The sequence below is a fragment of the Erpetoichthys calabaricus genome, chromosome 5, assembly GCF_900747795.2.
Source record: "Erpetoichthys calabaricus chromosome 5, fErpCal1.3, whole genome shotgun sequence".
Classification (NCBI taxonomy): domain Eukaryota; kingdom Metazoa; phylum Chordata; class Cladistia; order Polypteriformes; family Polypteridae; genus Erpetoichthys; species Erpetoichthys calabaricus.
Window position 1 is genome coordinate 145306927 of NC_041398.2, and position 23986 is coordinate 145330912.

Here is a 23986-nt window from a genome sequence, read left to right on the forward strand (position 1 = left end):
ACTTGAGCTGACCCTCTAATGTACTAACTTCTAATCCTATCCATCCTCGGCACACCCAATACGAATATTAGCATCTTTAACTCTGCCACCTCCACTTCTGTCTCCTGCTTTCTGGTCAGTGCCACCGTCTCCAACCCATATAACATAGCTGGTCTCACTACCGGCCTGTAGACCTTCCCTTTCACTCTTCCTGATACCCGTCTGTCACAAATTACTCCTGACACTCTTCTCCACTCATTCCAACCTGCCTGCACTCTCTTTTCACCTCTCTTCCACAATCCCCATTACTCTGTACTATTGATCCCAAGTACTTAAACTCATCCACCTTCACCAACTCTACTCCTTGCATCCTCACCATTCCACTGACCTCCCTCTCATTTACACACATGTATTCTGCTTTGTTCCTACTAACCTTCATTCCTCTCCTCTCTAGAGCATATCTCCACCTCTCCAGGGTCTCCTCAACCTGCTCCCTACTCTCACTACAGATCACAATGTCATCAGCAAACATCACATCTGTCACCTGTCCATTACCATTGCAAATAAGACAGGGCTCAGAGCCGATCCCTGATGTAATCCCACCTCCAATTTGAATGCATCCATCACTCCTACCGCAGACCTCACCACTGTCACACTTCCCTCGTACATATCCTGTACAACTCTTACATACTTCTCTGCCACTCCTGACTTCCTCATACAATACCACAGTTCCTCTCGAGGCACCCTGTCGTATGCTTTTACTTACTAACATTATGGTAGTCTTACAATTATAAGTTTAACAAATTTGCAAATTAGCCTTGCTCCATCAAAAAGTAGCACTTTATCCTCCAACATGATTCCATTTTTTACTTGTTTGTTTGCACACCTTTTGCAGGCTTGTGTTTTTCTTTTTCAGTATATTACAGCTAATTAATGGGTATAATGTCTTTAGATCCACCGAAGACATTTTGATGGAATCAATTACTATGGGCCAAGATTTACATATTAATACAGGATGATTGCTCCTGATATACAACAACTTAAGCATCACATGCAGTCTTTGGAAGAGAAACTGAATGAACTGACATGCACTTCAGCTTGACAATATCCTTGATTTAGATCATAATTATCAGGCCATTAATTAATTAATTAATTAACTTTGTTCTACTTGTTCTCAAAGCAGCCTGTCCAGAGAAACTGCATGCCAAAAAAATCCAAATATTTTGCAATTTAAAGCTATGATACAAAAATACAACCTTCTAGATTGTCTAGAAAACCTGAGCACATCTCTCCAGTTTTGATGTCACTACAGTGGTTACCTGTGTCATTTAGAATTGACTTTAAAATACTGCTTATAGTTTACAAAGCCTTAAATAATCTTGCTCCATCCTATATTTTAGAATGTCTTTCACCTTACACTCCAAATCGTAACCTTAAATTTTCAAATGAGTGTCTGCTTATTATTAACAAGAGCTAAACTTAAAAGAAGTGGTGAGGCAGCCTTCTACTCTTATGCACCTAAAATCTGGAATAGCTTATCGAAGAAATTCGCCAGGCTAATACAGTAGAGCATTTTAAAAAAACTACTAAAAACTCATTATTTTAACATGGCTTTCTCATAGCTTCATTTTAGTTTAATCCTCATATGCTGTATATGCATTTAATTATCAATATCATTCATGGTGGCTCCATAATCCAATCAAAGCACTGTCCCTACATTGATTGATTGAAGGCCAGATATCCACATGGCCATCATCATCAGATTCTTCCATGTGAAGCCTGAAAGCCATGAGGACTGATCAAGATCATTTATGTTGCATAGAATGCCTAGAGGGGGCTGGGTGGTCTCGTGGCCTCGGAACCCCTCCAGATTTTATTTTTTTCTCCAGACTTCTGGAGTTTATTTTTGTTATTTCTGTCCTCCCTGGCTATCAGACCTTACTTTAATTCTATGTTAATTAGTATTGCCTAATTTTATTTTTTATATATTTTGTCCTTTTTCTCTTTCTTTATCCTGTAAAGCACTTTGAGCTACATCATTTGTATGAAAATATGCTATATAAATAAACGTTGTTGTTGTGTGCAAGATACATTTCTGAGAATTTGTTTCTGTGAAGCGGAGAAGGGGGTAACTTCTATATTTTCTTTGATAGTTCATTATTCATGTGCTTGGACTGAAATATTTCAGGTGCCATTATTAACATTTCAAATGTAAAATAGGGTACGATTTCTCTTTGATGAGTTTGCATTATACTGAGGTTGAAACTGTGTAATGCATAATGAAAACAATACATATGCTACTCAGATTGTTTCAAAATACTGGAAACATCTTTAAATATAGAAATAATAAAATTCAAATCTAGTGTATAACATACATGACACACTTTTATTTCTTAGACCAGGTGGTAACAAAAAAGAAAAAAAAATAACTGCAGTGCAGTAAAAATGGCAGAAAATAGAATGTTTGAAGCTGACTGACTTTACAGAACATTAAAGTCAAAATCAGGTTGTTCCTAGTCAGCTGGAAGATAAGCTCTTCTTTGGTTAGTAGTTGAAGGTGAAATAAATCTTACTGAAATTTAGTAAGAAGTCATACCTTCTGCTATTAGGTGATCATACAACTACAACTAAAAGTGAGAATTTTCTCTTTGATATGTTGCTATGAGCTAAGTCAGTCAAGCTTGTCAGTTATGGCATGCTATGATTAGGGTGGTGGCAAACCTTCTAAAAACATTTATGGTTTTTACATCCTGTTTTGACTACAAGCGTATGGTACATGCATTATGTATTCAAATATGTGTTTGCACTGAGATGCAGGGGTTAGAGCTCCATTAAGTGAAATGTCTAAATGGCCCAGTGCCATGTCCAGTAAGTATATATGCAGCTGTGTAGACTGTGCTCCTGGCTTGTGTACCATATCTCCTGAGTTAAGCTTAAATTATTCTAACATATTACTACATTCCTGTTCATATACTGTAAATGTGGTCTGGTTTAACTTTGAAAATGCAATGCAGTCAAATTGGTGTAAAGCTTATATAAAAGTAGATTAAATAATTTAGGATTTATCAGATTCATTTCCTGAAGGCAGCCTTTAAATTTGATCTTAGAGTACTTGTGACCCTGACTAAAATGACTTTAAAAACATCAGAAACCCTCCCAATGTTGAATATATATCAATTACAGTGAAACAGAGTGCCATGCAAGGAGTTAAAGCAGAATGTGTTCTTAGGCTTATCATTTTACAGGACATACTGTATTAATAGTTGGGATGCTTCTGACTTTCCAGTGTCTTGTTGGTTTTGTCACGTCTTACCTCTGTTTCTGAATTTATTTCAGGTGTGGATTAATAAAAAGTGAGCCATTCCTCACAGAATTCAAACGGCACAAGAAGGCAGCATTTTTACTAGGTCTTTCACACTTGCTTAGAGAAGAACCATCTTGTTTCCTAAATACTTGTATTGTAAGTGTAAGCATCCATTTTGGGAGTGTTATTCAAAATTATGCTTTTTTTTACTTTGGGGGCTCATGTAATTCACCCATTCACCAAATTTGGACTTCCTCAAAATGTGTGTGTGCAGTCTAATGTGAAAAGAGTAACAAGTCCATCCATCCATTATATCCTAACTACAGGGTCATGGTGGTCCGCTGGAGCCAATCCCAGCCATCACAGGTCGCAAGGCAGAAAATAAACCCTGGGTAGGGCGCCAGCCCACCGCAGGGCGCGCACACACCAAGCACAATTTAGAATCGTCAATGCACCTAACCTGCATGTCTTTGGACTGTAGGAGGAAACCCACGCAGACACGGGGAGAATATGCAAACTCCACACAGGGAGGACCCGGGAAGCGAAACCAGGTCTCCTTACTGCAACGCAGCAGCGCTACCCACTGCGCCACCGTACCGCCCGAGTAGCAAGTAACTATTTAAATTTTCCTAATGTTACAAAACACATCTGTGATATTTTGAACCATTTTTCATGTCACAATCTAAGTGCTAGGGATGGTGTCGCTGTTTTAGTGCTGCTGTAGCACAGTAAGGAGACTGGGGTTCACATTGTGGGTTCACCCTGGGTGGAGTTTGTATGTTCTCCTCATGTCTGTGTGGTTTTCCTCCGGGTACTCCAGTTTCTTATCACAGTCCAAACACATGCAGTTTAGGTGGATAGAGACACTAAAAATTGGCCCTAGTGTATATGTTTGGTGTGTGTGTGTTTGGCGCACTGTCTGGGGTTTGTTCCTGCCTTGTGCCCTAAGCTAGCTGGGATAGACTTCAGCACCCTGTGACCCTGTTCATGGTTAAGCGGGTTATAAAATTACTAACTGACTTTAAGGGCTCTTCTGGAGGGGGTTTCTTCATATTCAGCCATTATATTTTCTGTTTCAGCAGTCTTGAGAAAAAAAAAAGTCTTTTCAGCCTGAATTAATTTTTGTTTAACTCAGTGTGATAAATGACTTACTGGATGTTCTAATCATTCCAAAAAGCAGTCAATAATAAGCCTAAAGTAATTTCTGAATTCTGCAATTCTACAACATTTCCTGAAATGTTAGCTTTTGTTGTTGGAAATATCAAGTCACGTCAGAACTTTCCACCTAAAATAAGATCTTCAAAAAAACGGAGAAAAGTGAAACAATTTTTGGAAAAATAATAATAATAACAATGTGGTTGCATAAGTGTGCTCACCCTTTAGGTGGCACCTTGTTACTGCTTTGATTGGTTTACAGTGGTCTGTATCAGCTTAGCAAGCCTGGATTTTGCAATTTCATCCGACATTTTTTTCCAGAAGAAATTAAATATCATTCAAACTGTGAGGAAATCTCCTGTGCACAGGTATAAAATAATAGATATTTTCAGCCTCAAACATACTGTATTTCCAATGCTTCAGTATACCAGAATTACAAGTGCTCACCACATTAGTTTGACTGCTTTGGGCTAGTCTCTTCAATGTCTTTTTATTTTTACATGATTGGATTGTTAAGCAATTTTTTTCAAAGTTAAAGCATTTTGTTTAGATGCTGATGAAATATTAAAATATCACATATCCCAATTTGGTTTTCATGTGAGCAAATAATTTATCCAAGTCACTGAAAATCAGTGCTGCACATTGTGATCATTAATCGCCATGCCATGTCCATTACAGTAGATGCTTCTGGGTGTTTAAGTATGTAGAGTACTTTGAGTTGAAAAAAAAAGTCTCCTTCAGGAGGAATATGCAGAGATACATCATTAAAAAGTAGAGCAGGTTCAAGCTTTCTGCCACAGGTCCCAACTGCAGCATATTTTGCAACTGCAGCAAATATAGTTTGCATATTTGGCTAATGCCTTTATCTCAGACAACTTACAACATCTGAGATACAATTGGCTATGCTTTTCCAGTTAGAGCACAAGTAGGTGAAGTGATTTGCTAATGGTCACATACAGTATCAGTAGTGGGCTTTGAATCTACAACATCAGGATTTCAGGTCAAAATTCTTAACCACTATACCACATGCCAGCATGTTACCCAACAAGAAGACTCAAGCCTGGTGAAAGAACCACAAAATGAATCTGTTCCTTTAGGAATGGCCTACATCTTTGTATTTTAATTTCTGGGCCAATCTTTCTTGCTTTTCCTCTGTGACAATTCAGTGGATGTAAGAGAAGAAATGAAGGCAATGTTTGTTCAAATTCAATTTTTACCAGAAACTAAATCCTTACTTCTTTTGTTCTGGCTAGATATGAAAGTGAGTTGGAGCCAAATGTTTTTAAGTGCCCGTCTTTCAGTTTGGGACATCTTCCAGCCCCTATTTTACCACATGTGGTCTCCAGAATAAGATGATGGAGGATAGTGGTGGTAATAAAGGCATTGTTAATGGTTTTGATCAAGATTATTATTAAACAAGCTGCCTTATTTGTTTGATTCTAAGGGACTTCAATATAATTAAGTGAGCAAGTAACAGGCTATCTGTCACAGATCACCTACCACCTGAATCCATGGCTACCAATATACTGTAAATACTGTGTGCTCTTCCTATTGTCTTGGCTTTTGTTGATGGTCATTGCAAAACACAATTTTACAAGAAAGTGTATTTTTTTGATGTGAAACAGATAATTGATAAGAATTGTGTGAAATTAGTATATATATTATTATCATTATTAAATGTTTACAACTTTCCTTTGTTTATGTCGTTCATTCAAGTACTGTATTTCTTTTTGTGTTTTTTGTAAGTTGTATGTAGTTGCCATTTAAAGTCCGCAGACTTTAAAAGTGAATATGCATACAAGGCCTGTCCAAAAAGAAACAGAACTTTTAAAACAAAAAATTAATCAATATTCTTACAACTTAATCAGACATGTCTCTTTCAAAATATCCCACTCCTCTATTTGTACACTACTCCCGACATTTTTTCCATTTTTCTAATGTATCCTAGAACTCGTTTCGTGGAATGTCACGTAGGTCCCATGGCAAATTTTCTGACATCTGGGAACAAAAAAAAAACTGCAGGAGCTATACATCCATGTTACATCACTTGTTATCAGCATTGTCATCAGAAATTTGAACAATCTGACATTATTCATTTTTTGCCCATCTGTCAAGAGAAGTGGTACAAATTTTGCAGCAAAACAATGCATCTGCAGTTTCTCAGCCAAATTTTTATGACACAGGCTTTTAGTGATGCCTGTTTCTTCATCAACTTCATGGACATTTAAGTGATGATTTTCAGAAATTAAAGCATGCACTTTGTCAACGTGATCACCGTCTAGTCTTGGGATATCATCTGCTTGATCTGAAATGTCGGAACCATTTGTAACATTGTGTGTGGCTTAAACAATTCTCTCCATAAGCTTGCTGCAACATCTGAAAAGTTTAGTTAAAAGTTTTTGCAGCTTCACACAGAATTTCATTAAAACACATTGCTTATTGAAATTCATCACATTTCAACCTATAAAAAATGGCAAAAGACACAGGAGACAAGAATAATTCTATTGCTTGTACTTGATGACTATTTGACATGGTGTGATCCAGCAAATAGGGATTTTAAAGGTCAAGGTCACCACTACACAGCACCACTATCATGAGTCTGCTATAATGGATCATTTGTGCCCTATTTAAGAAGTTTGGTTTCTTTTTGGAAAGACCTTGTAAATGCCAGTGCTTTATATATTAACGTGAAGAGCAAGGAGCACTGGGGATGTCCCCATTAGAAATTCTAGCACCACTATTGAAGACCGATGTTTCTCCCCTTCAGTTTGCTCCACCGCAATTAAAGAGTGGGCTGGGGGCTTTGTCATTTAATGTTTTAAGTACCACAATTAAAGAGTAGGGGTGGGAGTGAGGTTGTGCATCTACGAATAATGGTAGTCAATAGCAAAAAACAGCACTTGCTGACCATTGAGCTTTGCATCTTCCTTGAGTTTGGTCAAGCTTTCATTTTCTATTCATAATGTGATCCTGTCTTTTTTTTTCTGTCCAGAACACCTCCCCATATTTAGTTATCTGTCCACTTTTTTGGTTAGGTGTACTATTCACGTTGGCACATCAATTGATTCTGCTGCTTCCTTCATTTGCATACAACACACTGTCAGTGAAGTAGAGATCATTTACATTAGTAAAATATTAATAAATATCGACAAATTAAAAATTTATAGACAAAAAACTTGTTGGCTAATTTTCTGTGTACTGTTACACCACTAAATTTCAATCAAATCTGTCAAGGCATTTTTGAGATTTTGGGGTATTTAGTTTTTCTTTTTGTAAATATTGATATATCAAAATGTCCTTTCTTAGTAAATACTTACTGACCTAGATGTGCCATCCTGACAAATTTCTGCTCTGTTAATGAGTGAGGACTGTTGGGCCCACTCACAGTTCTGCCCAAGAAAACTGCCATAAATAAAGAATGGCATCAAAACATTCTCCAAGAGCAACTTCGACCAACAATCCAGGTACTATTTGGTGATGATCTGTGTATTTTCCAACATTATGGAGCACCATGGCACAAGGCAAAAGTGATAACAAAGTGGCTTGGAGATCATAACATTGAACTTTTTGACCTGTGGCCAGGAAACTCTCAGATCTTAATCCTATTGAGAACCTGTGGGCAATTCTTAAAAAGCAGATGGACAAGCAGAAGACCACAAATTGTGATCAACTCCAAGTACTAAAAAAGCAAGAATGGATCACCATCAGTCAGGATTTGGCCCAGAAGCTGATATCCAGTATGCCAGAGCAAATTGCAGAAGTTATGAAGAAGAAGAAGGGTGAACACTGTAAATATTGTCTCTTTACATAAATGTGACATATTTAACAATAAAAGCCTTTGAAACTTATTAAATGTTTATAATTGTTCTTCAGTATACCATAGAAACATGTAAAAAAATAATCTGAAAATGCTGAAGCAGCAAAGTTTGCAAAACACCACATTTGTGTCACTGACAAAACTTTTAGCCACTAACGCACTGCACATAATCCAAGTTTGCACAATATCTTGGATAGCTGGTTTCTAAATTTGACACAATTTAACTGCTCATTGTTTGGGCCGAACAAATAGATAAGAACAAATGATTACACTGCATGGGATGAAAGAGTGTGCTGCCACATTGTCTTCTTTTTCCTTCACAGTGCTGAGAAACTGACCAGAGAGAACAACTGACTCCACCCCTTTCAATCACAGGACCATAACAGAATGACCACCCAGAAGGAGACGTCACTTTTTGACCGAGCAATCAACTTGACAGAGCTCCTTCACGGCTTGACCAATTTGATGTAAAACACTCATAAGATGCATTATTTTGTTGTCATTGTCATGCCATTGTGCAATTATTTTCTGTTTTATTTTGAAGTAAAAGGGACTGCCCAGTAGGCGCCCGAGCATTTATCATTTGTCACGACCTGTTATTCCCTCGGATGAGCACACTGATTATATATGAAATCTAAATTTTATGCCTCAATTGACCTCAAGATAGTGGTGAAATGAAATGTAATAATAACAAACATCAGAAGTATCATATTCTAAGCTAAATGTATATTTTCAATAAAAAAGATGATTACAATAAAAGAAGTCGTTTATTCATCCATCCATTCATTTTCTGAAGTAGTTTTCCAGTACTTATGATCAGTGATCTGTAGTGCAAAAGGAATGTCTCAGCATGAGCAGGACATCCTCATACACATTCATCTCAGGTCAACTTACCTTTAACAGTTGGCCGTGGGGAGAAGCCCATTTTCCATGTAACAAGACTGAGAACATGTTAACTCTACACAGGCAGTGATAGGCCTGGATCTTAGCCATGAGGTAGCACTGATGACCACTTAGATACTTACGGCTAAATATGCACAGTTTCAAACAAAACAAAGCTAAAGTGTTTACTATTGATTTTCAAATTTTGGAATCCTCCACTATTATTAGAAGAGCAAAAAAAGAATTAATTGCCATAACTTTCAAATGATGCATGTAACATAATATAGAGTTAGCAGGTATTATCACATATTAATGTATACAATAATGGTACGGTGGCGCAGTGGTAGCGCTGCTGCCTTGCAGTTAGGAGACCCGGGTTCGCTTCCTGGGTCTTCCCTGTGTGGAGTTTGCGTTTTCTCCCCGTGTCTGCGTGGGTTTCCTCCGGGTGCTCCGGTTTCATCCCACAGGCCAAAGACATGCAGGTTAAGTGCATTGGCAATCCTAAATTGTCCTAGTATGTGCTTGGTGTGTGGGTGTGTGTGTGTGCCCTGTGGTGGGCTGACGCCCTACCTGGAGTTTGTTTCCTGCCTTGCGCCCTGTGTTGGCTGGGATTGGCTCTAGCAGACCCCCATGACCCTGTAGTTAGGCTATAGCGGGTTGGATAATGGATGGATGGATGGATAATCAATACTGCAGTGTGATATATTTAAAAAAATATTTTTATTTATAGGCAAACATTTATACTTTATACTGCAAAATTATCATGAAAGTAAAAAATATTATTATTTTTGTTTAAAAATTTTCAGAATTCTTTTTCTGAGAAGAAATGGTCCTTTAAGGCATATAAATAAATTCAGAAATATTTAAAATAAATAGTCTTTAGCTAAAGAAAACAATGTAATAAATATTTACCTGTCTGAAAATTGTGCAGACAACATGGACCCTGCTAAAACACCACAAAAATAGACAGATGTACAGGCTGGAACTTTCCAAGCTTCACTGCAAACCAGATTCCACTATAAAGTAGAAAAAAAATGTTTAATTTATTAATGTGTGCAATAAGAAAAACATAACTTTAATAGGTTAAAAACAAAAACACCCCACACATACTATATAAATTAAAATCTTAAAATAGCATTCATTCCCACACAAAAATCTAAATTCCTACAATTACATCTAAAATGAAACATAAGTTAACATTAGTTTTGTTAATGAAGTCAGCGATGTTTGCACTACAAATATCTGAGGTGTATTTTTCTGTATATTTGATATGATAATTATGATAATTAACTGTTTTGAATGTGTGCAATTAAAGTCTGATAATTATTACATATGCTTTAATTTTTAAAGTTATTGTAACTTTCTCCAGCCTTCTGGAGTTTTTTTTTGTTTTTTCTGTCCACCCTGGCCATCGGACCTTACTCCTTTTTATGTTAACTAAGGTTGTCTTATTTTAATTTCTTATTTGTCTTTTATTCTTCTTTTCTTCATTATGTAAAGCACTTTGAGCTACTTTTTGTATGAAAATGTGCTATATAAATAAATGTTGTTGTTGTTGTTGTTGTAACTTGTTTAGAAAAAATTAAAATTCTCTCTTTTTGAAAAGGAGAACATTACAAAAATACTTTAATTCTTTATCTTAGAGTGAATAGTTTAAAAATGCTAAACAGTAGTAATGATGTACAGTAAATAAATGCCAGCTAGGCGCCACCCATAGAGGGAATGCCAGCCCATCAAAGGGTCCAAGCACACACAAACTGGCTCATTGTGAGTTGCCAAACCATTAGTGGGCTTCTTTGGAATACGAGAGGACACAGAGAGACCCAGCAGATGTCACACAGAAACTGACCAGGTTAGCAGTAAAAATGTCTGGAGCTGTCACAAAGCACTGGCAACCACTGTGCCGTCATTCTACCTTTTGACATAACAGAATGCATTTACTGTAGTTTTCATACCCAGTACTACCATTGATGTCAGAGTAAGCTTACAATGGAGGCAAATATTTTTATTCTGCATTACTGTTGTGCACAGATCAAAATATAACAAGTGTTTAATATGGCACATATTGATAGGCCCTTGCAAATAGCCATTCTTCCTAATGCATTACAAAGAAGAATTTAATATAATTACAAAGCCTAGTGTAGCACTAAACACATTTATCACCAAAAAACTTAAAGCAAGCAAGCCTTTACAAAGAGAGCAAAAGCAACGATACCCTTTCAATAGTCCTAATTAACAAAATCATACACAAGATGGTATACTTATCTACTCTCTCTATATAAAATCCTAAGCCTAAAAGTGCAGCGATTTTATGTGACGTTTTTATGTGACGTTTTTTGTCACACTTTAAATCGGGCTTATTTTAAAACCTACATATATATGTTTGGTATTATTCCTTTCAGAATCTATCGAACTTTAATGTGATGTTGTTAGATTTTCAGATTCTTATTTTAAACTTATAAACTAAAATATCAGGAACTCACGTCCCGCAAGACAAGACTTTGTGCCTAAAGAGTTAACCATGCCTGGGGCCAGAAATAAAAGACAAAGAGTAGGACAGCTGCTGTACAGGCTTTTAAATGTTTGAAGCGCCGTGCGAGATGCACATCACGTGGCACAGCAGCAGCAGCAAGCCAGCAGCTCATCAAGCAAAGAGGACGTAAAAAAAACTGTTTTTGATTCCCATTGTATCACCGTTTAAGAGGGGGTTTCGGAGGAGCAACCGCATCTCCTTGGGGTGCGTTCAGAAACCCCTCTTCACAACGCGAGTGGCAGAGACTCGAAGTGGCTGACGCGTAGTGCAGGTCGGTGGGGTTGGCGAGCAAAGTGAGCAGGGGGTGAACCCCCCAGTGTAAATATAACATCTTAAAAAAAATAAAATTATGTTTGATTGCGTGTGTGTGTGGCTGTTGCAAAGCAATATGCAGTTAAACAACTTTCTAACAAATGATACACTGAGAAGCGTGTAATTTTATACTGTTATCAGGTGGCATCAAGCACAGCCGATCAATACATTCCTTCTGTTTTAGTTATCTTAAAATATTTAAAGAATCCCACAAGCATGCAATTAAGTAAGCTACTGGAGAAAGTGTCAGTTAATAATAATCAAAGCCAAAAAAAAAAGTTACTCCATGCATATGTTTTCAGGTGAGTTAGTTGAAAGCTCAGAAAGCTTGAGAATTTTTAATGTTTGTTTATTTACTTTAAAAGAAAGATAAAACTATTACAGTAATCCCTCGCTATATCGAGCTTCGCCTTTCGCGGCTTCACTCCATCGCGGATTTTATATGTAAGCATATTTAAATATATATCGCGGATTTTTTTGCTGGTTCGCGGATTTCTGTGGACAATGGGTCTTTTAATGTCTGGTACATGCTTCCTCAGTTGGTTTGCCCAGTTGATTTCATACAAGGGACGCTATTGGCAGATGGCTGAGAAGCTACCCGGCTTACTTTTCTCTCTCTTGCGCTGACTTTCTCTGATCCTGACGTAGGGGGATTGAGCAGGGGGGCTGTTCGCACACCTAGACGATACGGATGCTCGTCTAAAAATGCTGAAAGATTATCTTCACGTTGCTATCTTTTGTGCAGCTGCTTCCTGAAACGACATGCTGCATGGTGCTTCGCATACTTAAAAGCTCGAAGGGCACGTATTGATTTTTGATTGAAAAACAAACTCTGTCTCTCTCTATCTCTCTCTCTCTCTCTCTCTCTCTCTCTCTCTCTCTCCCTGCTCCTGACGGAGGGGGTGTGAGCTGCCGCCTTCAACAGCTTTGTGCCGCGGTGCTTCGCATACTTAAAAGCCAAACAGCCCTATTGATTTGTTTGCTTTTCTCTGTCTCTCTGACTCTGTCGCTGCACCTGACGCGCACTCCTTTGAAGAGGAAAATATGTTTGCATTCTTTTAATTGTGAGACAGAACTGTCATCTCTGTCTCGTCATGGAGCACAGTTTAAACTTTTGAAAAAGAGACAAATGTTTGTTTGCAGTGTTTGAATAACGTTCCTGTCTCTCTACAACCTCCTGTGTTTCTGCGCAAATCTGTGACCCAAGCATGACAATATAAAAATAACCATATAAACATATGGTTTCTACTTCGCAGATTTTCTTATTTCGCGGGTGGCTCTGGAACGCAACCCCCGCGATGGAGGAGGGATTACTGTATTGACATTTTTAACAGTGAGTCATGTCCTAAAATAACAGCAGCAACAGAATGTATTGAATGTAAGTATTAGAAGAGTACATAAAATGCATGCTTTTAATAACGTTTTACAATTTCTTAGGCTTTTGGCAGCTCAAGCAGCTTTTACAAAGAGCAGATTCCAGGTCAAGTGATGTAAAAATTGCATTTTTGTACGGTTGTCTTTTGGCTGCCTATGACTAATTGTTCTTCATATTACTTAAACGTTTTGAAAAAACTGTTTCATAAAGTTAAAATCTATGTTGAAGCTTCCATTTTTTATTATTATTGGCTATCATACACCATGACAAATGACAATTCACTTTGGCCCTTTCCTGAAAGTATTTGTAGTGTCAGAGAAATATTGAATCATTATAACCAGCAGATAATGCAGCTGTTAGGTTGTTTGTAGTGTACATTTTTATTTACATAACACCTTACAAAACACAGTTTAGAGAGCTCCTTTGGTGTTCCATCCATATCCCAATAAGTGACCTTTTGTTTTCTTTTTTTTTGTTTCCAGATTAGATTCCATTTTTAGATTCCATTTCGATATTTTGATGAATCTCGATGTTTTAAACCTCCCTGAGTCCGAAAATACCATTTTTGGAATTATGTCTGTGTGTCTGTCTTAGTGTGTGTGTGTTTTTGAATTTGAGTAATACTGCTTGTACTGTATAAACCTATGCATCACATAAGACTTTTGGGTTTCAGTTTTCTTTGGCTCCTAAAACTGATCTTCAGAACACTTGGTCGCTTATTCTCTACCTTTTGTAAAAGACAAGGGGTCTCATGCATAACGCTGTGCGTAGAATTCACACTAAAACATGGTGTACGGACAAAAGCGAAAATGTTTGTACGCACAAAAAATCCAGATGCATAAATCTGTGCGTTCGCCAACTTCCACATTCTTCCGCTCCATAAATCCCCGTCAGCGTGAAAAGTAATGCACATGCATGCGCCTGCTACCACTCCCCAAAAAACTCCCAGAATTACGCCTCTTTGAATATGCAAATCAATATAAATAGCCCTTAAGTTCAGCCTTCTGTGAAAAGGCAATGGCAAAAGCACAGGGGAAATAGAAGAATTTCGAATACCAAGTGGAGGCAAGGAAAAACGTACTATTTGTTGGTTTAAACAGTGATATAATCAACAAAAGGAAGTTGATCAAGTGACATAGAGTGTTGGAGAAACTCAAGTTGGAGAAGCTCAAGTTCACAAAGTCACACAGTGCCTGAAATAAAAAAGAAGTTGTCAGATTTCAAAGTCGCTGTGAAAAGGCGAGTCATAGCCCACCGTCTGAGTGTCACATGAAAGCTTATTAGGGTTCAGAGAAAAGAAAAAAAAATAGGGACACAGTGGGGAAAAAAGATCAAAATGTCAACTTTAATCTCAAAATTTCCACTTTAATCACGTAGACACAGAATCCATTACATTCACGATATTACAGCTTTCTGAATAATTTAAATACTGAGATGTACTGTATACTTGACATAATTTCCATGATGATAGGAATTAAAGCATGTATTAAACATATGAACATGGTGGCACAGTGATTGTTCATGCCTCACGCAAGATGCTTGCTGCGCTGTGCGCGACCTTCGATGAAATAATTTATTGCAGCAGTACTGTCTCTTTCAAATGCTCTGACGCTAAGGATCTGTGCTGGTATTCAGAATGTTGCCGATTCAAATCCCAGTCACTGCCAAAAGAGATCATACTCTGCTGGGCCCTTGAGCAAGACCCTTAACCTGTAATTGCTCCAGGGGCACTGTACAATGGCTGACCCTGCGCTCTGACCCCAAAGGGTATGTGAAAACTAACAAATTCCTAATACAAGAAATTGTATAAGGCCAAATAAAAAAAAAATAAAAAATACAAATCCTATCCTTCCTTTTCTTTCTCCAAATACCCAATCGCCACATAATAAGTTCTGTAATAGACGTTAAGCCATCTGTAAGCTGAGAATGCCGATTCTTCAAAACTTTTAAGGATCATTGAAATATCTTCATAGTACATGTTTAATTATTCCAACCATCCAGGGTCACGCCAGCCCCAGCACAATACAGCGCGAGGCAGGAACAATCTGTGAACGGAGCGCCAGCTCCTTGCTAGCGCTGCGACACCGTTTCCTCACATGTTTAATTATTAACAAGAAATAATCTAGATTATTTAAATGAAGTTAAAGTTTTATCTGTATAATATAATAAACATATTTAGCTGCATTTCATCTTAAATATGATATCGTCATCATATGTAAATATGCGCTTTATAAAGTGGCTCAGGTTATGCAATATTAGAACTGTTTCGCAAGTTTACAGTGAGGTAATTTTACTTATAAGTACAAACGGTTCTACAAGGAGCAGTTGATGGACTGATTGATTGTGCTTATAGTTCTTGGGATGAAACTGTTTCTGAACCGCAAGGTCAGTACAGGAAAGGCTCTGAAGCGTTTGTTGCAAGAGAGCAGTTTAAATAAGCAGCATGGCTGAGGCAGCGTGTGCTTGATGCTGTATACCGATAATTCTCTTTCTGATCAGCTGATGTAGAGCTTTGATTCCATATTCAGATACACTGATAAAAATACTCCGAGTGGTGCAGTGAGAGTAATATGGAAAAAGATGATCCGCTGTGGCAACCCTTAACAGGAGCAGCTGAAAGAAGAAGAAGAAGGTGCAGTGAGAGTAACAACAGTAAAGCAGCTATGGTATTTGGAATAGTTGGACCATTATATTGTTTCAGGTTAATTACAGTCAGGTGCCTTAAACTAATAAACAATATGCTGTTAATTTCAGTGTATTTGATAAAGCTATCAGGGATGTGGATCTAAAAAAGAAAGGGAAACCACACTGGAACAAAAGCACTGCTTTGATGCTGGGTGCCGCCAGTTTGCAAAACCAAGCGGAGAACTTGCATATGCCAGGGTTTGAGCTGGCGTGAAAATGTGCGTGGCTTTACGTCAAGTTTAGGTTTTATACATCACGATTTGAGCGTGGAAACGGGAGTACGCAACATTTTTGTGCGTACGCACCGTTTATACATGAGGCCCAAGGGCTCTCTTGCTCAAGACTTTTTTTTTCTATCTGGTATTCTAGAGTTGTTCTTACTGAATTGCCTAAAATGGAACCTACCATACTTTACTGTTTTATTTCTTTTCTTGCATCACCTAACCTTAGCTCTTATTTCAAATGATGTTGTGGTTTCTATTTTTTATCATGGTTCTCTTATAAGAGAGAACTTTGGATTGTCTCCGAGCTTTAGAGTGATCTGGCATAGTTGTGTGTGAGCATGTTCTGTAATTGACATGTGTCCCATTTTGAGTTAGCTCCGGCCTTATAGCCAGGATGGACTTAGCCTTAATGAGCATTAATGGAAGAAGCAGGCTCTGAATAAATGTTTGAATATTACCTCCTGTATGCATATTGTATATACTGTTTATATTATTTCAGTTTTAAACACTAGATAGATGAAAACAATATTGTGGCAGACATGGAGAAGAAATGGGAAAACAATTTCAATTGAAGTGTGATGCTGTTTACATGAAGTTGTTGATTCATTTAATATTATTTTGTATTATCTTTTGTCCTTGTTAGTGTTTGTTGTACAATTTTATAATTTTAAAAGATCTGGGTTTGGGTTTTTAATCTTGTGATGAAATATCTTTAAATTCAAAAGGGCCCCTATAATGTTGACTCGATTATGTTGACCTAATTTGTAAGTCACTTTGGATTACAGTCTGCTAACGGAATAAAAGTACAACAGTCACATTCAGTTTCTCATTGTGTGTCTTCATGGTGACCGGAGGAAAACAACATTTTGACTCATTTGTAGGTTGGAGAAAGTACAGTATATGTGGGCTTGAGGCTGGACATCACACTGGAGGAGTGAGTTCATTATAGGAGCAGGCTGATAAAGAATCAAAAAACTGAAATCTGTGTGCACAAAATCAGAAAGTACTCCACATAGCAGGAACTCTACCACAGACAGTGCCTCAGGATGCCTTTAGGTGTTGTACCTCTGCTCCGCTCGCTCTATAGATCAACAGACTGCTGCTTCTAATGGCAGATGCTGGAGGAATTTCAACACTTTCTATGTATATTTAGGGTATGTTGTGTGCTTTACTTTTAAGGCTCCATAGCCTTATTTTGTGGAAGCAGAAAAAAGGACTGTTAAATGACAAAAAAAAGATATAAAAAGGGAGAGTGACACCTAATATTCATTGTCCTGTTTTCCTTTTGAAGTTACTAGGTGGCTTAGTGGATAGCTACCATCAATGTTATCTGCTAATACAAGAAAGCAGTTTATTTTTAAAAATCAAACATTTTTGACAATTTGATGTATAAAAAAAGTATAAAAAAACTGTATTAACCAAAAACTGCCAAAGAGTACAAAATAAATGTATGTTCAGGACTAAGATGCCTGTGAGGTGACACTCCTCTGGTCATGGGTAGCTTCAATGCAACCACTGGCATTAACAGGTCTGGCTATGAGGATTGTGTTGGTCCCCATGGGTCTATTGACCATGGTGAAAGTGACTCCATGTTCCTTGACTTTTCAAAAGATCAGCGGCTGCTTATCACTGGATCCTGGTTCTTGTGCCCTGAGCCGCATCGTTGGATGTGGTATTCCAATACTGGTGGTGTGGTGAAGGAGATTGATCACATCCTTGTGGGCAGACACTGGAGGCAGACACTGGAGGCTCCTATAGAACTGCACGGTCTAGAGACATGCCCAGTTTCTGAATTTTAATAATAATAATAATAATAATAATAACATTGATTTGTATAGCACATTTTCATACAAAAAAGTAGCTCAAAGTGCTTTACATAATGAAGAACAGTAAATAAAAAAAAATATATAACAACATAAGAAATTAAAATAAGACAATATTAGTTAACATAAAAAAAAGAGTAAGGTCCGATGGCCAGGGTGGACAGAAAAAACAAAAAAAAAAACTCCAGATGACTGGAGAAAAAAATAAAATCTGCAGGGGTTCCAGGCCACAAGACCGCCCAGTCCATCCATCCATCCATTTTCCAACCCGCTGAATCCGAACACAGGGTCACGGGGGTCTGCCGGAGCCAATCCCAGCCAACACAGGGCACAAGGCAGGGAACCAATCCTGGGCAGGGTGCCAACCCACCACAGGACACACACAAACACACCCACACACCAAGCACACACTAGGGCCAATTTAGAATCGCCAATCCACCTAACCTGCATGTCTTTGGACCGTGGGAGGAAACCGGAGTGCCCGGAGGAAACCCACGCAGACACGGGGAGAACATGCAAACTCCACGCAGGGAGGACCCGGGAAGCGAACTCAGGTCCCCAGATCTCCCAACTGCGAGGCAGCAGCGCTACCCACTGCGCCACCGTGCCACCCACACCGCCCAGCCCCCTCTGGGCATTCTACCTAACATAAATGAAATAGGCCTCTTGTGTCTAGGGTTCTCACGGAAGGACTTGATGATGATGGACATGCAGACTTCTGGCTTTTAATTCTTCACTGTTGGAACATCATGGTGCTTTGAGTAGATGGTGGTGATGATTTTGACTACAAACTTGTTGTCGCTATTCTGAAGATCCAGCTTAGGTCCAGTAGGCTACCACCTACTAGGAGAATGAGACTGGACCTGGCCAAACTCCAAGATCAGGCTGTTTCTAATGAGTTTGCATGCAGTCTGTGTGAGGAACTAATGTGATGTGGGAGACCTTCCGTGATAAGACCATGAAGGTTGCTGAGGGTTGTGTTGGTGTTTCCGGTGTTCCCAGAATGAGGCTTGATGACAACTCCGGTCTGTACCAGGAACTGAGAAGTATGGCTGCAATGGCTCTGAGTGCAGATAAAGACGTGTTTGTTAGAGGAGTCTGTGAGCATGTGACACACCATCTATTGTCCAATGACCCACATCCTGCTTATAGAGGAATTGAAGCGTTACGCACATCTGAATATGTTCCTTGGAGTGTCGTAGTCAGGGCGGGTGATGGAACAGTCCTTACAGATGATGCTGCAGTTGTGACCCACTGGGCTGGCTACTTTGAGCAGCTGTTTAAAGCTGATCCTCAGCTGGGATGTTGGACATCTCCGGGCCCATGGTTTTTGAGGCTGATCCTTAAATTAGCTGTGAACCACCTAATCTTACTGAGATTGCACAGGTGGTGAACCAGCTGAGGGTAGGGAAGGCTGCAGGAATCTGTGGTATCCAGGATGAACTTCTCCAGGCTGGTGGTAAAGCTGTCCTGCTGGCATAGCAAGAAATCTGGAAAGGGAGGGATGATCACCTGGATTGCAGCAACTATAGGGGAATAACACCACTTACGATGCCGTTTAAGGTCCTTGCTAGGGTCATCATCAATAAGATCCATGTTTGCTTCCTCACCTACCAGCAACCAGAGCAGTCTAATTTTACACCTAGGAAGTCTACCTTTGACCGCATCCTGGTACTATGGGCTCTCGTCAAGCGCAAACATGAATAGCAACAGACTTTCTTGCAGCCTTTGTTGATTTTTTTTGAGACTGCAGGATCCCTCTGAAGTTCCTGGATGTCATGGCCAGCCTGTACACTGGTACTGTGAGTGCTGTGCAGAGTAGAGGGAGATCCACTGTATTGTTCCCAGTTGACTCTGGAGTTTGTCAGGGGTGTGTTCTTGTTCCTACCCTATTCAATGCTAGCTTGGACTGGGTGTTGGACAGGGTCGTGGGGTCCAGCGGCTCTGGGGCATCTGTTGGTGAAGAGAGATTCACTGATGCTGTGATCTTGAGAGACTGAGTGAAGAGTCTGAGTGTCTGGGCCTGCAAGTGTCCTGGATAAAAACCAAGATCCAGGCCTTTAATGACCTCTTGGGTATAGCCATCAGCAGTGTGTCTGTTTGTGGAGATATTGTAGACCACGTTGAGATGTTTACCTACCTCAGCAGCGACATTAATTTCTCTCATGACTCTTTCTATGAAGTCAGTACATGGATTGAGAGAGCATGGGGAGTCATGAGGTCACTGGAAAGGTGTATGTTGGGTTCCCAACATCTTTGCAAAAGGACGAAGGTCCAAGTGTTTGGAGTCTTGGTGTCCTGTATTTCTATATGGTTGCAAGACATGGGCGCTAAATAGTGACCTGAGATAAAGACTGGACTCCTTTGGTACTGTGTCTGTTCAGAGAATTCTTGGGTACCGATGGTTTGACTTTGTGTTGAATGATCGGTTGCTCACGGAGTCACGAATGAGGCACATTACTTTCATTGTGAGGGAGCATCAGCTACGACACTATGGCCATGTGGCGTGATTCCCAGAGGGTGATCCGGCTCACAGGATCCTCACAGCTGAGAACCTGAGCAGCTGGTTCAAGCCAAGGGGACCCCTATGTAACACTTGGCTGCAGCAGATAGAGGGTCATTTCCGGAGGGTGGGACTAGATTGCATGTCTGACTGGGAGGATTTCCAACTGGGATCCCGAGCTGTTTTATTGTGTGGTGGGAGTGGCAAAGCGCTGTACCGGTGCATGCTTCCCAACCTGACCTGGACTAGGGACCTGGTAACACATTCTCAATTACACACAAACACAAAAACTTTAAAGACACAATTTTGCTTTGTCTTTTTTTTTCTTTCTATGTAAAAATCTTTGTTCTTTTTGTGGTCTTGGCTAGAGGTTTCATGATGGGCCCAGGAGGGTTCCTGCAGAGTAAGTGATTGTTCTGCATATTGCTGTTTTACATAAAGACGACAAAATTATTGGAGTCACAGAAGAACTCTTCATTTTCACAGATTCTTTTAGATTTAAATCACAATGTAAGAGCCAATCTTAGAAAGTTAAAGTTTTGAGTTAAACTCATATTAATGTTTGCTTAATTTGAATAGAATATAATCTCTTCCATAGTCATAGACAATGGTATAGTCTTTTCCCCCTATAAGTTAGTAAGAAATAGAACCTTCTTGCTATAACTGTGAAACAGTGTGATATTAGTAGCTGTTGTGTTTAGAGCAGGTCCCAGTAAACAGGGACTTGAAAGACCCATTTTCAACTTAGAAATGGGATAAGCATACAGTTTTCTGACCGCTTTGAAATGGTTCCGAAACGTTTTGAAATGGTTCAGAAATTATAAGTGATTAGTAATGATTTAAGATGTAACAAGATTAAGCTTAGAACTGAATTTTTCTTATTATAAATTTTTCCTTTTTTTGCTATTTTAATTTTCTTTTTTGTGTGAACTGTTTTACTTTGAAACTTAACTAAACACTTAAAAAATGAAGATATTTTGTCTGTGGAATCATTTCTGCGCATCAGGCCTTTGTCAGGCCCATTTTTTGAGTTTGAGCTGCTGAACTTTGGAAACTTTGGGCAAACGCAGCTACACACAATTTAAATGAAACAGATTTATCCATAACATAACAACATATTACTCATATTGAAAATGTTTATGTAAACTTGACAATCAAAATGTCCAATCACCAAATATGTATGAATAGTAGTGAAAGGGACAATACTATAAGTGAATCTAGCTATGGTATTAAAGCAATGTTTGTGTTCTGCCAAGCACTGCTATGTTTTCAGGTAAAAGCACAGTTTTTGCCTTTCATCCACACTACCCAAAAGTTTTTAAGCCCTTTGAAAATGCACTCTAGAGCCGTATGTTTCTTAAAATGCCAACTAGGTATTGGAATATCGACAGGTGAAAACACAGACTCTCATCACACTCAGATTTGTCTGTGGCCCAGTCCTGAATGAATTCTGCTCATTACAATGTCTCATTCTCACCTTTCACTGAAGAAAACCATATTCCAACATAGCTAACACAGAGGAGTTGCTTTGCATGGCACCTGTTGTGCTGCTTACCCGTATGCGTCTGAATTGAGTTTTGTACAGTTTGAATGCTATATACATGCTCAAAAGACAAATAACTTACTGACTAGTTTTGCAATTAATCTCATGGCCAGCAGCATTACGGTCCCTTCACGGATTTTTCTGATGTACACATGCCCAGTGTAGGCAAATTACTTTGTTATGCGACTAAAGTCACAAATGAGTTACTTTACAGGGTACACAAAATATTTGTTTAGCTTTTTTCCTCCACATGACCTTAAAATGCTGTATGTATGTCAGATTTTTGGTAATTAATCAATCCTATCCACAATCTATTCTTGACTCGGCTTTAAAAAACTGCTGTAATTTTACAGGTGTTTTTCTCAATAAAAGTATTAGTTTACAGAATTGTACTGTTAAACACAATGTATTCTAGGAAAGAGCTTCGAGTAAATTCATATTTACGGTAAAATATTGTACTTAAGGGAAAAATGTAATGCATACTGGAAGATCTAACTTTATTTTCAACTAAAACAAGTCTGGAATGAAATTTGTGACATACACCAAAGATGTTATTCTCCTTGCAACAGCACAAGTAAACATTTCCTAAATGAAATTGTTTTCAATGTTTTGAAAGTGAGTAGACTAATGACTCTGCTCCTGCTTTTGTTTTATATTAACAATTGGGGTATATACACTATATGGCCAAAGGTTTGTGGACACCTGACCATCATACCTATATGAGCTTGTAGAACATCCCATTTCAGAACCACAGGCATTAATATGGAGAAGCCAATGTGGCCTGAAAAAACTCCATTCTTCTGAGAAGGCTTTTCACATGATTTTGGTGGGTGCCTGTGGGAATTTGTGCCCAGTCAGACAAAAGAGAATTTAGGCAGTTAGATACTAAAGTTGGACAAGAAGACAGCCATCATTCCAAATCATCCCATAGGTATTCAATAGGTCAGGGTGCTGTGCAGCAACTTAAGTTTCTCCACAACATACTCATCAAACTATGTCTTTATGGACTAGACTTTGTGCACAGAGGCACAGTCATGCTGTAATAGAAAAGGGCCTTCCCCAAAGTGTTGGAAGTGCACAATTGTCGAAAATGACATTGTATACTGTAGCATTAACAGGACCCTTCACTGGAATCAAGGGGTCTAGTCCAAACCCTAAGAAATAGCCCCAGACCAATATCACTCCTCTGTTCTCACAATCATCTACTTTTATTTTATGAAAATGTTGTGGGTGTATTTCTTATGACAATATAAATGCACATAGTCCTCTGGTATGTGCATGGAGCCCTCCAACTCACCCTCTCCCAAGTCTCCATATAGTAAAATGTATTAGCTTTGTTTTAGCACAAAGTTTAGATTAATAAGATAAATAGGAAGGATTTAATGAACACGTATTTTGTGAAAGAAAACTAGTATATAAATAAATCATCACAAAAAATACAACTTTGTGTAGAAAATAGAAAATTAATAATAATACAATATAGTAAAATAATAAAATCTAAATAAATGAAAAAGTAAGTAAAATGCAAAAAATGTAATAAAAATAAATAAAAATTGCATATCATAATATTTAAAAAATAAATGAAAAGGTGCACGTAACAGAAATAAAAAAAGGCTTGTAAATGTATTACTGTAACTTTTAAAATCTCTGTTTGTGTGCTTTAGCTACAGCAAATGCAGCCATTATGTCCGCCAGGTCCAAAAACCTGTGAACACTGCACTCTGTTACAATTACAATGGGCTGAAAGCCTCTCCTGGCACATGGAAGATCTCAAGTAAGATTTAAGCAGCTTTAAAGATAAAAAAAACTTCTCTCACCAGAGGTAACAATAATGGAAGTGTGATGAACCCT

The 23986-nt window shown here is 38.5% G+C and overlaps 2 protein-coding genes across 4 annotated transcripts in view; both read right to left on the minus strand.

The window, feature by feature from the left end:
• The window catches only part of trappc11 (trafficking protein particle complex subunit 11), a 973608-nt gene that overhangs the window by 753972 nt on the left and 195650 nt on the right, over positions 1–23986 (minus strand). The window lies entirely within an intron of this gene.
• Positions 1–23986, minus strand: part of LOC114652669 (solute carrier family 22 member 5-like) — a 134503-nt gene that overhangs the window by 97107 nt on the left and 13410 nt on the right. Inside the window, exon 2 of the mRNA XM_051928451.1 lies at positions 10050–10153. Coding sequence (XP_051784411.1) covers positions 10050–10153 — 104 coding nt within the window. The remainder of the gene's footprint in view (positions 1–10049; positions 10154–23986) is intronic.